Source organism: Protomyctophum bolini, assembly GCF_963924005.1.
Source record: "Protomyctophum bolini genome assembly, chromosome: 18".
NCBI classification, from domain to species: Eukaryota; Metazoa; Chordata; class Actinopteri; order Myctophiformes; family Myctophidae; genus Protomyctophum; species Protomyctophum bolini.
In genome coordinates, this window is record NC_137879.1 from 20,397,540 (window position 1) to 20,410,798 (window position 13,259).

General features: G+C 41.5%; 1 protein-coding gene across 3 annotated transcripts; it reads left to right on the forward strand.

Annotated features, from left to right (window-relative positions):
* The first annotated feature begins 255 nt into the window (after nt 1-255).
* On the forward strand, nt 256-13,081 carry LOC308333286 (WD repeat domain phosphoinositide-interacting protein 1-like). Of its 3 annotated transcripts, none has more exons than XM_080789581.1 (12): nt 256-632; nt 2,498-2,580; nt 4,001-4,170; nt 5,739-5,835; nt 5,957-6,054; nt 7,044-7,136; nt 7,244-7,314; nt 7,755-7,862; nt 8,365-8,529; nt 9,083-9,220; nt 9,648-9,790; nt 10,187-13,081. In XM_080789581.1, exons 1-12 carry the CDS (start codon nt 556-558, stop codon nt 10,306-10,308), a joined length of 1,365 nt encoding a protein of 454 aa, XP_080645707.1. In that variant the 5' UTR covers nt 256-555; the 3' UTR covers nt 10,309-13,081. The 3 variants fall into 3 exon arrangements, with proteins under 3 accessions (XP_080645707.1, XP_080645708.1, XP_080645709.1); XM_080789582.1 differs by having other exon boundaries at nt 9,113-9,220; nt 10,187-13,067; XM_080789583.1 differs by lacking the exon at nt 256-632 and adding an exon at nt 762-815.
* The last annotated feature ends 178 nt before the right edge of the window (nt 13,082-13,259 follow it).

The window sequence follows — 13,259 nt, forward strand, 5'->3', positions numbered from 1 at the left end:
CTCTAGACAGGATCTGAACACTGGGCAGTAAATAGACACCATGCTTTCCAGAGGTACTTGGGAACTACAATTGGCCAATCAGAAGACCGGTCTCTCTAAATAGGCGGCACTTAGTTGACGGATGGACAAAAAGATCAATCAATTACTGACTTTCAATAGCTTGGCCAATTAGAAGAGGCGGCGAGGCAGACTGGCCTGCTTCTGACAGCCAATAGAAACGTGTGTTGGTGTGACGCATCGACCCATCAGCTGTTTTTGTTTTGCTGTCGGGCTACTGAAGTTAATAACATAATAATAACACTGTCGTCACTCAGACGTGAAACAATGCATCAGGGAAGCCTGTGTTTCCTTTTGATTCTCTTTTGAGTTTTGGAATCGAGTGGTTGCATATTTATGTATAATGTATAATATGTCCGCTCAGACCTCAGACAGCCCGTGCTAAAACAATCTGTTCCCTGGATTGTGTGCGCGTGGCGCTTGCTGCTGACAGGGAGGAGAGGAGCGATCGATCTGATCCCGAGGCCTCCGACCGGGGAGGGGTGATCAGTGGCGGGGATGGAATCACAGGAGACAGCCGAAGACTCCGCGGGGAACCACGGTGTGATCTGTGCCTCATTCAACCAGGACACCACGTAAGCGACCTCGCGCCATGCAGTCCGAGCACGAGCAGCACCGCTTCTTCTCCCTCCATGTGGCACTTGACTGTTGCATAACATTCGCTGGTACTGCACTGTAGTCGTACTGAACAATGGTTGATGTTAGAAGCAGGGAGTATGTGTGCGTAATTAGTTCTATCTCGGCGTCAGAACTTCAAGGTTAGTCTTATATCATCTTAAAGGGAGGTAGAGAAGTGTCTGTCGCATTTTGTTGAATAATTACAAATTGTCTTAAGACTCTTATTTTCACAAATTGATATCGGTTATTACGAATACGGGTTAAAAGTAACCGAGCGAGTTCAGTCAGAAGTATTATAATATATAACGTTATATGATAACCATATTCTATTTGTAACAACAACTAACAATGGTTGTATTGTTCTTTCGTGACTTTTGTATTCACTTTCCTTTGTTATGTGTTAATGTGTTTCCGTGGCGCATGTGGCCAAGCATCACAAATAATAAGGGAGACAGCATAGGCATATCTGGTAAAGTTCAATTAAAAGTCTTATCCTTTATTTGTCGTTGTCAATAATCCAACTACAATCAATAAATCATTGAGTTAAAAATAAATCGAATTAATCCCGTCCCACTCCCATTCAATAGCATGTATAATGTATGTATACACTACTTCTAAGCAATGGAGCTGACACCCACTAAACTATAAAGGCAGAATAACGTTACTGATTTATGTCAGTTAGAGGTGTGTTCCCTTTACGTAAACACCTGTACTGGCTGGGGGCCTGGGACACAGCACCAGCTAGGTGTGTAACTGTAAACACCACCAGTCCACATGCAGTTCCTATCACAATACTTTTTCCTTTCATCTTCAGACAATCATAAGATGAGAGAGAGAGAGAGAGCCCACCTTGGGAGCCCTAACAAGCCTGGGGATTTTTGTTTTATCATTTTAGAAAAACCTTTGACTGTACTATACATATAGTACTGTTAATACGCTTGTTAATAAAGTATTAAAAAACCCTCATATGAACATTTGTGACCCTTAACCGTTAATCACTGGGATATTGTCTGTGCATTATGGCTCTGACAGTTTAGATGGCACCTGGCCTGCATGCTGTTTGCCAACTCAGCCGACTCATGGCCTGCAGTACCTCTGTTGTATAGCCGTAGATAGGCGTAACACTGCTGCCCCTTATCACCAAAGATGGTACAGTTATCAGAGAAGTCATCTGACCTAATTCACCTCAGCTTGTATCATTCATACTGACCACCCAGTGCATAGCCACGCTGGATGATGGCTATTTATAGTGGCAGTCAGAGTCAGACCAGTGAAGCTTGGCATCAATTCCTTTTATTTCACATCCTGGACACACGCACCCACGTGTGTGTATGTGTGTGTGTATGTATGTGCTCACGTGTGTGAGCGTGTGCACCTTCCCGAGTGAGTGAGTGAGAGGGCATATAATTGAGTGAATGTGTTGAACACAAAACACTTGTAAACATCAGTTTCGAGTTACAGTATCAAGCTGCCCTTATACAACCTTTGACTTTTTGGGGTTAGTTTGTTTCACAGATGAAAACAGTCCTTTGTCTATGTTTATAGATTAAGTTGATAAGATAGTAAAGATGGTAAAGATTAATTATGCGTGAACATATTACCATTTACCAATATTAGGCAAAGGCATGGTAGCACAATATGCAGTATAGATTCATGTAACACTGCCTTGTGCAGGGCACTGGACAATGTAACACTGCATTCCATTTCAGCACATCTGCCATACAGTTTTGGGGATTACATTGTGAACTGTCTGACTGTAATGTTATCAAACTTCAAAAACGTTGATGCTTTGTTATCTATAAGTGTCTCTTTTGTGTCTCAGATCACTGTCGATAGGAACGAAGACTGGTTATAGGCTCTTCTCTGTCACCTCGGTAGACAAACTGGACTGCATCCACGAGGGAGGTAAGAGTTCTAGGAAACAGCATTTTACATTCTATACATCTTTAAATAGTTTATTCGTATGGATTACACTACTGTAACTATATAGTTACCAATGCAACGCAGAATCTGCACACCGGTAGTATGCACGGGTGTGTATAGAATATCGGTCAAAACGTGAGATCGTAACAACGACGCAACATACATGTAGGATCACATGATGGGATCAAATCAGACCCCAAAAATCTGGCATCGGTCTAGTTGTACACAGTACAGTACAGTGTTCTGCCTGTGATGACAGATTGAAGTCTCAAGGAGCTCAGTCTTGTTTACTTTGCCAACTCCCATGCAGTCAAAGTAAACATCTAGGGGAGCTACAGTACAGTACGTTTTATAGTCCTTGTTGTTGTAACAAAGATAGACTGGAGTCAGTTTGAGGAAGCTGGAACTTAAATGTGTTCCTTATCCAAGAGCTGGGATTTTAATCTTACATGCAAACAAACCTCAGATATCTAATGGTCTACATAATGACCATAATGCTGTCGTCACAAATTGAAACAACAGCCAAATGTGAGAAAGCTCACTTCCTTATCTACAGTTTACAATTTGTCATGTTGCTTTCAGGTTAAGGATAAACAATAAAAAAAAAAAATGCTGTATAGGCAACGGTATAATAATTAGATTGTCTAAAGGACCAGAATCTAAATAAGCTCTCAGGCCTTTTAGTGTTTTTATTTATCCTATTGACAGATGTGTATAAATAATTATATTATGCATTTTCAATCTATCAATCAATCACAACTGGTATACGATTACTGTTTAGCTATATGCACATATAACACCAATTATCAGGATATTATTCAAATTGAAAGTGTTTGTTGCTGCATTATCACCAGTAATCAGTCTCAGTTTCATTTTAAAATGTTTGCACTTTGCAGCCTTTATATCTGGACATCATGGTTCACAACAGCACAACTGCACTGTGTATTTATTGTGATCCCTCTGCAATTGTGTCTTTTTAGAAGACTCGTACACTAAACCGGGACCCTTAATCCCTTAAATCGGATTTAAAAAATGAGTTTGTAGATCAGCACCTTTCAACAGTGCAGAACATGATAAACATTTATGTAAGCACTCCAAACAAATGTTTCTTTTTAACTGTGAAGGTTGGAAACCGTGACACTTTAGTGTTTTAGAGATATTTGTACTTTATATTTATAACTTGAGTCACTCAGCCTGAAACCGGCACAAACCGGGATCTCTGGTCAACTCAGTAGTCACTGTATCGAACACTGCACCCTGATCTCCTTCCTCTCCCTTACCTTCTCATTTCCCATTCCAGCTGAGTGTCCATATGGGTACATCTCCCTTACCTTCTCATTTCCCCTTCCAGCTGAGTGTCCAGATGTGTACATCTCCCTTACCTTCTCCTTTCCCATTCCAGCTGAGTGTCCAGATGTGTACATCGTGGAGCGCTTGTTCTCCAGCAGTCTGGTGGTGGTGGTCAGCCTGTCTCTACCACGCAGGATGAACGTCTATCACTTCAAGAAGGGCACAGAGATCTGCAACTACAGCTACTCCAGCAACATCTTGGCTGTCAGGCTCAACAGACAGGTAATGGAGAGGTCATAGGTCATATGGGGGGGGGGGGGGTTACCTAGTGCAGTGGTTCTCAAAGTGGGGCCTGGGGACCCCCAGGGGGTCCTTGAGGGGGTTTCAAGCGGTCACCCAGCAAAATGAGGAACAATTTAAACTCTTACAGTATTCCCTATTTCAGTTTTCAGCTATTCAGAAATAGCTAATCTACAAGTAACAAGCAAAATAAGCCAGAAAGCGAGAGAGACAAGAGCATACCATAGAGGCTATGCGCATGACATCATCGTAGTCGGAAGTACGGGAACACCTACTGTAGAGGCATTCGATATCCAAACCTCTAACTCCACATGGTGAGGGCCCTGGGGTGTTTTGACTCGGACAGAAAGAAGGTGCAGAGAAGAATTGTGGCTCAACTGAATAATATTTATTAACTCCAAATATCTACAAACAAAACATGAAATAATAAGTATATGAAATAAGTAAGCAAGTGCGTAAGTGCGGTCAAAAACTGTATGCCTCCCCAGCCTCACCAAACATTTCCTATTGTTCTCTAAATGCCTGTCAAGTGACCTTTAACAAGCTACGGCCCTTCCTGGCTCCCAGTGAACCTTTCAAAATAAAAGTTACAAATCACTGCAGGGGAGCTTTTACTTTGAAGGGGAGAAATTATACAGGAAGTGCAAAAGGGCTCACTAAATTAACATGACATACCAGGGAATCTAATTTGAGGTGGAGGCTTCTAATGATCCAAATTATAACATTCTCAACAAATAAAGAAAACATAAAACTGGCTCCAACACCTACAGTAATGAGTGGCAAAAAGCTAGTTCTGGCCTTGACAGCCCATACATCCAAACAGAAAAGTCCTATCTGATTCCTCCGAGCATGATACCAAACTACTTCCTGTTTAGTCATTATTATTGACTCCTTCAAAAGAACTCTCAAAGAGCACCTACGGACGGCTGCAATTCAAAACTAGCCCCCGTAATAAAAATGTGAGTCGTCGTCCCCCCTTTTCCAGTAAGGAAATGTTTTTCCCATTTTTATTTCCTTCATATCATGTGTATATTTGTATACATACACATCATATGAGTGTATATTTGTACATCTTTAATGAATTGAAAATGGTGGACCATGATGTAAACAAGTCCTGTGCTTTTTATGGTTTCATCACAAAGTAGCAGTTTTTGTATTGACTTTCGTTTGAAATGTACCCATTCTACAATCTACATTCTGTGAAATACAAATTTCAATCAATCAACCAATGCTAAATCCCTCTAGGAAACAATCATTTTAATAGGTCTGACTCTGCACAGTAAAACCTTCAGCGTTAATTTAACTCTGAGAGCATGATAATAGACCAAAACGGACCCTTATTAATACGGAGCATTTTGCAGTGTAATTAAGTCATATTAATCTGTCACACATTAAACTCCTGACACTTATATGCTATGTTTGATAGAATTAAATATAAATAGTGTCTACACAGTTGAAACTTCCAGTTCCTGATTTTGTCTAAGCTGATCTTCCTCATTAATGTCCCTGTCATTGTCATTAATCTTCCTCTGTCTGTCTCTCGCTGGCAGAGGCTGGTGGTGTGTCTGGAGGAGTCCATCTACATCCATAACATCAAAGACATGAAACTGCTCAAAACACTACTCAACACACCCACCAACCCTTCAGGTGCAATACACTCGTACACATACACTACAAAGAACCAAGCATACTGTAAATACTGCATACAGTACATGCACACCCATATGAAATACGAGTCATACAACTTGATCCTGTCAACTTCCCCTAGGTCTGTGTGCCCTGTCTGTGAACCATGGAAACTCATACCTGGCCTATCCTGGCAGTGCTACCATTGGAGAGATCATTGTCTATGACGCCAACAACCTGGTGAGGCCACCATTAGTGGGATTATTTTAGTTTTGTAATGCAGTTCCACACAAAATGCTGCAGTGTCTCCTGAGGGAGATCGGGTGCACGAAGTAGAGTGGCCATCCTGGAATTGGAGCTAGGTTCTCAGTTCCATCCGCAGTTCCTCCTGGATGCGTGTAGAAATGTCATTGAGCAAGATACATAAGACCTCTAACTGCTCCAGATGAGCAGGTTGGTGCATTGCATGGTTTCCTCCACCATCCGTGTGTCAATGAATGTGAAATACACTCACTGGAAAGCAATTTGAAGGCCAGACAGACAAGAAAGTATACAAATGCAGTCCTTTTACCATTTTACCAGACTGAGTATATGATTTATGAATGGATTGTGTTGCAGACCGCCATTATGGTGTACACATTTTACATATTGTGCCAATAGTTTGTTTGCAGTTTAGGTGTGTGTGTGTGTGTGTGTGTGTGTGTGTGTGTGGGGGGGGGGGGGGGGTAAAAAAATCGCAGCTCGAGGCTTGACCTATAACAAAACCTTTCAGTCGTGGGATTTTATTTTTACTTTAATCCATGTACCTGTGAGTGTGACCTGTCCAGTGTGACCTGAAATGTTGTTTATAAAATGGGGTTAGTGTGCCTCCAGTACGGACTATGAAAGGCAAAAGTCCACCGACAATCAGTTGGACTCTCCATCCATCCAATCCAAAACACCAACCACCAAAATACCAACCAAACGCAGGCGGGGAAAACACCCCTAGAAATAGTCATTTCACCCATCTGCTACATGCCTCACACAATCTACCTAAATAGCTTCAGCTGTGTTTACCCAGTAAAACATCAAGATAGCCCTTATATATATATATATATATATATATATATATATATATATATATATATATATATATATATATATATATATAATTATTTTTGTTCTGTTCTTCTTTTCTTTTCATACCAGAAATGAAATGATGATTAGAAAACACTGCTTTTGTCTCTCAGAATACAGTGACCATGATCCCAGCCCATGACAGCCCTCTGGCTGCTCTCACCTTCAACGTCTCAGGAAACAAAGTGGCCAGCGCCTCAGAGAAGGTCAGAGCTTCTCCATCCATATCTCTTTTGTTTTTCTCTACCGTGACTTTCTCCCTCCTCCCTATTGTCAGTCCAGTCATTCTCGCTGTCTGTTTTCCTCTATCCAGGGCACTGTAATCAGAGTCTTCACCGTCCCTGAGGGCCAGAAGCTGTTTGAGTTCAGACGGGGGATGAAAAGGTAAGTACCACGGGCACGCATACACTTTCATCTCCAAAGTGAAATCCTTTAATGCTTTGATGCAGAGTGAATAAAGGCACCCTGGCGGGCCTGTAACATTTGGGTACGTTTTTACATTCAGCCCTATTCACACAGGACTAGAATTACCTGGTGACCTCATGTAATTAAGACATTAAAATAAGAATAAAAAGGAGTGGAGAATACAAAAACCTTTCTAAAAAAATACGACCCCAAATGACTGATTCACAGGGGATCATTATTATCAGATGACCTCTGTTTGCTGAAATGTGTATTATAATGTAATTTGGCCTGGAATTCTTACTGGGGTCGCACCTGTAAAATGATAATGCGTAGTAAATTATCTTACTTATCTGACACCTTACACGTGTGTGTGTGTGTGTGTGTGTGTGTGTGTGTGTGTGTGTGTGTGTGTGCGTCAGATATGTTAGCATCAGCTCATTGTCCTTCAGTGCAGATGCCCAGTTCCTGTGTGCCTCTAGCAACACTGAGACAGTCCACATTTTCAAACTGGAGCAGCACAGCCCCAGGTAAACACACTCATACTGTACATGCTAGAGTGGAGGGGTGGGGGGGAGACACAATACTATTGATCTAAAGCTATGATTAATTAGAGCAAATTTGACACAAAGAACCGTCAACAGTTCAGTCGATGAGTAAGAGGATAATAAGGCTGGTTAAAGGGTGTGTAAGTATACCATATCAACCCCATTATACCACAGCAAACTGTTACCTTAAAGATAAAAATCATTAATTCATTCGATGTAGCTACAGTAATGTATTTCTGTCACCAGGTGTCAGTTATGAACTGGACCACTTCTATGAAGTACTATATTGTTGTCAATTGTTGTATGTTGTGCACATTGACATCAACGCCACATATTTGCCCTACTTTTCATTGCTGTGGTATATCTAGTGTAGCCTATATATTTTTTCTTCATTTTCTTTTACAAACTATCCATAGTGTAGACTCACATTTAACTATGACTCGTGGTTTGTGTCCAACCCCTCCACCATCAACTCCTCCCCAAGTCGAGAGGTAGAGTCCCCTACGTGGTCAGCCTACATGGGGAAGATGTTCACGGCAGCCAGCACCTACTTGCCGGCCCAGGTGTCTGACATGATGAACCAGGACCGCGCCTTCGCCACCGTGCGACTCAACATGTGTGGCCTGAAGAATGTCACTGCCCTGGCCATGTAAGACACAAAGAGGAGACACATACAAGACAGATAGTTCCACGTGTATGGGAATTTACCTCCACATCACTAGGAGCATTAAAGACGCGTCTGAAATCCTTGCGATGAATTATCAATGAACGTGCATAGTCAATACTCCCCCATAGCTCTCTTTAGTTAAGAAACTTCAGCAGTATACAGTTAATTTCATTGGTCAGCACATTAGCGAGTTAGGTGTGGTGCATTTGTACATAGGTACCTGTAGGCCCCTGGGTGGTAGTTTAATCTACAAACCTTGCTTTTTTGGAAAATAGGTACACTCACCTAGGAACCTACGGCATACACACCATGCTAATGCACCGACTGGTGCCATGCCAACCGTTGAATTCAAGTATAAAGTGTGACAATCTACTACTTAAACTGTGATACAACTACGATAAAAGCATCATCTTGCGTCATTCATTGTGTACCTCAACTCCTCAAGAGATAAGGACAAAATGACACACCCTCAAGTTACATACTAAGGACAATAGAAAAGGTGCATAATGTGTGTGTCTGTTTGATAACATGATAGTTGTGTGTGTTATTTGTCACAAATTGTCAGGATTCAGAAGTTGCCTCGGTTGCTTGTAGCTTCCTCAGATGGCCGTCTCTACATCTATAATGTGGATCCTCAGGACGGGGGAGAGTGTGTCCTTGTCCAAAACCACAGGTGTGTGTGTGTGTGTGTGTGTACATTGTAGTTATTTTCACCAATGTATTGTATCGTCAAAACGTGCACACTGCATATACATGACAATACAATACAATAACACATACAGGCCAATGCTATACTATAGTAGGCCAGTAAAACAACATGCATATTGTAAAAGGAATCTCCCATTGCCAATAATATACTGTAGTGAAAACACGGCTTCGGTTCAGCTGTTACTAGTTCAGAACAGTGCGTTGCGCACATTCAGTTTGGTGCTGGACACAGATTGACAGTTCAGAAGAATAAAAGTCTGCACAACAGCATTAGTGTTTAGTTGACCTTAAAACACAGAACATATTACATGGTACAACGTTTCGGCGACAGTTGGCCTTCATCCTGATGTGGCCATTTTAGTGAATGCCCAAATGTCTCCCTCTTCTTCAAGGCTGTTTGAGACGGATGAGGACCCAGGGAGGGAACAAGAGGAAGACGCAGAGTCACAGGATGTCCCGCCCCAGCCAGCCAACCCGTCTTACGCTGCCACCGTGGCACTCCCTTCCACCCCGCCCTCGTCAACCACCCTTATGGGTAAACCTGTGCCATGGGCATACACTTCCACTGTCACAATACTTCAATAGGCCGAACCTTAGATATAAGATTACTGTAGCTTCTGACAGGTCACTTAAGTGAGAACGTCCACCTGAAGTACACCACTCTTGATTCTGTGATAGTTACTTAGCCTTTGTAGCTGTATTGGGTTGAATAAATATATTAATTTAAAACTATTGCATGTTTTTGGTCGCAGATATATTGTCTTCAACTTCATCCTCTACATTAAATCTCTGCTGAAAATAGCCGATCTACAAGCTCGTAACATTGACGCATTGTAGCTTGTAGATCGGCTATTTTTGGTGAATGTTCGGCCCCAGAATAGGGACGCTATGGTTCTATAATTGCTGTTCCTAACCCCTTGTCTCTACCCAGGCTACTCTGAAGATGGTGGAGCTCAGAAGGGAGAGGTCATTCCAGAGCACGAATTCGCAGAGGGGCCCGTGTGTCTCGATGACGAGAACGAGTTCCCTCCAGTCAGCAACCAGAGTAACTGACCCACCACCTCCTCCTCACACCCCCCCTCCTTCCAGCAAACCAATCAGATCAGCCGAGACGAGGGACGAGAATATTCAAAATGAGCCCGGAGGTGGTGTGCGCTGGATGAAAAACATGAACCTCCCTCTTGAACCACACGTACCCCTGCTGGCCAAGGGTGAAGTTCTGCCAGAACCTGCTCTCTGGTGTTTCCCCCTGTTTCCACATCCCTCTCAGGTCTGGATTCTAAAAATGTAAACACAGAGAAGGGGAGTGAAAAGTCCACTGTCCCCAGACCCCAACTCTTACAGTCATGCCTCAGATGTGAGCAGAAAGTGAGAGTAAATAAACACACACTCAATGGGGGGACGGAAGATATTCCTACATTCTGTGCATCTGCCATTGGAGAACCATCATCTTGATGGTAATACCTGTTGTCCAATAGAACTGTCAGGTAGGATAACAAACACTAAACATGCCATAGATCGCTGGTTCACTGGATCACTGGTTCTCAATGTGCGGTCCGGTGTAAGTGTAACTCAGAGTACAAATGGGTCTGTTTATATGAACACTGTGTGATTTTTACAGTGTCGGTAGGGATTCCAGAGCTAGCAAATTGTATCAAAAGCGAGTCTGGCCTGATGCCTATCAAACTGGGGGACCTTGCAATAAAAACCTCTGAGAATCACATTCACTGCATTAGGCAGTTGTTAATGTAACTCTCAGACTCATAATTGTCCATTTGATCCCCTGTGGTTGAGAACCAGTGCCCGATGACAGTATTAAGATTTTTTGTAGAAAACTGTCTGTCTTGAGTAGAAGTCAGATATGTCTTTAGTAAATGCATATTCCTCAACTTACAACTTACAATAACACTTAAAAACAAGCATATCACAAGCGCTTCAGTACAGAATGCTTAGTTGACTGATTATGCAATACGAGTTGCGCTTTAACCACTTAAACCCCATATGTTGTTGAGCGGAGCCCCTCAAAGCTCTATACTAGTGGTTTTTCTGTTTCCCTCTACATTAAATATCTTCGCTGAAATTACCGAGTGACGCTGTAATCTCAACGTCTGGCCAGCTTCCCTTTGTCTCCTGACGGATCATTGTGATGGATACAGACACAACAGCTATTATAGTTCTACTGGTAGCAGTTCAGGGACATTTCTACTTTTATATGTAAAGTCATTTGTGAAGGTATTTAACAAAACGGAAATGAAACACAGCTAGTTGTTTGGATAACCACAATATTCAGTACAGTGCTGTTTTGTACTGTATATGGGCATGATATAGCTTATGAATGGGCATTAACTGAGAGGGACAAACGGCAGATGGAGTGCAGAGGAAGAGAAAGATGACCATGTAGGACAAACAACACATCTTGGGTGAGACCCTAAGAACTGTATATCGTCACTGCAGGGCAGAAAGAAACATGGTATCTCTATATTTCATATTTTTCATAATGCCCTATTTTATACTTTGATGCATAACAGTGTCTTGCAAAAGTGAAAATAGCCTCAAGCTCACAACGCATCGCAGTTTGTAGGTCATTTTGAAAAGGTTACGAGATTTTTACCTATAATAATGACATGCCCTACATAAAGATACCAGGATGAAAGTGGTTAAGTGAAGTCTGAATGTGGGTAAATATTTGACATCAAAAGAACAACAGAGATGTTTTAAGTATTGCATGGAATCTGCACCCAGCAGACGGTTCATTGTTGAGCCTTCGAAGTGAATATTTTATAAATATTATACTAGTGAGAAGAATTGGAATTGGGACTAAATAACTACATTGGATCCATTTCCTGAAAAGTTACGGTTTTGGACATAAATGGTTTCCCGCCCGACAGTGACAATATGCAAATTGCTTTGATCTTGATTGTTTCAGTGTAAACCGTCGTCATGACTTGCAGAAGCCGCTGTGATACTGACTACAGTGACCGCATCATGTGAGCCTCTTTGAGTGTCACCCAGACCCAGTGAATCCTCCAGTTAGGTTTTATGAGCAGACATCCGTAAAGAGTTCACTCTAAATGTTTTCTCGGAAGCCGCAATCAATGGCCGACGTGACGTGAATTACTTGATGCAGAGCTGTGTACCAGAAGGTTACAGGTCCTTAAAACGACCACTTCAACCAGTTTCTCACTAATTCTCATTATATTATGATCCTGGAAAGTTGGCATTCTATAATCGAAGCCATTGTTCTCGTGTTAATAAAAAATAAAATAAAATTTTTGAAATGGCCAAATCTCCCTACAGATGATGTCACTGGTAGGCGGTTTTCTGAACAGTCCACAGCCGTCCTCTGAGACACAGAGTAGAAAAACAGTTACCATATTATTATGAGCATTAGTGAGGACCAATTATATGAAGATAGGTTGAAAATGGGTGAAGTAGTCATTTAAATGTCAGTGATATCATTACGATATTTTTTTATTTACTATACAATGTTGAATATGTTAACATTTAAAACAGATGTTTTTACTTAAAAACTTGACATAATTAATATTCTTTTGGAATATGATGAAGTATTACACATCAGTGCATAGACCAACAGTACGCTCAGAATTATTTTTGTGTGTATAATGTGAATATAATACATTTATATATATAGTATTATTGTAAACAGTAACATATTAATACCATTGTGACTGATCTTGCCAAAAGTCGGTGCTGTGAGGATGTACCGTGTTCTGCTACTTTAATATCTGATGGTTTTCAGATGCTTTTGAGAAAGACATTAAAGATGACTTGCCAGTAAACCTGCCACTCATTGTGTTGTGTACTGTAGTTGTCCCGAGATTTACCAACGATAAAGAACAGATTTCAAGTTTATTTAAAAAAGGCTGGATGTGATTCCGCACCGTCTTATTAAAAACTGAAATAGAACAGTGTAGAGAGACAGGAAAGCCGGGGGAGTCAAATCATGCAGCAAATGTCCGGCCGGCCCGGGAATTGAACCAGGG

What these genes read in the sequence shown, in the direction of transcription:
- LOC308333286 (XM_080789581.1), top strand. Translation starts at nt 556, where the DNA reads ATGGAATCACAGGAGACAGCCGAAGACTCCGCGGGGAACCACGGTGTG. An exon ending in CTGTCAGGCTCAACAGACAG is followed by an intron (nt 4,171 to 5,738) that starts GTAATGGAGAGG and finishes TCTCGCTGGCAG; the next exon opens with AGGCTGGTGGTGTGTCTGGA. An exon ending in AATGTCACTGCCCTGGCCAT is followed by an intron (nt 8,530 to 9,082) that starts GTAAGACACAAA and finishes ATAACATGATAG; the next exon opens with TTGTGTGTGTTATTTGTCAC.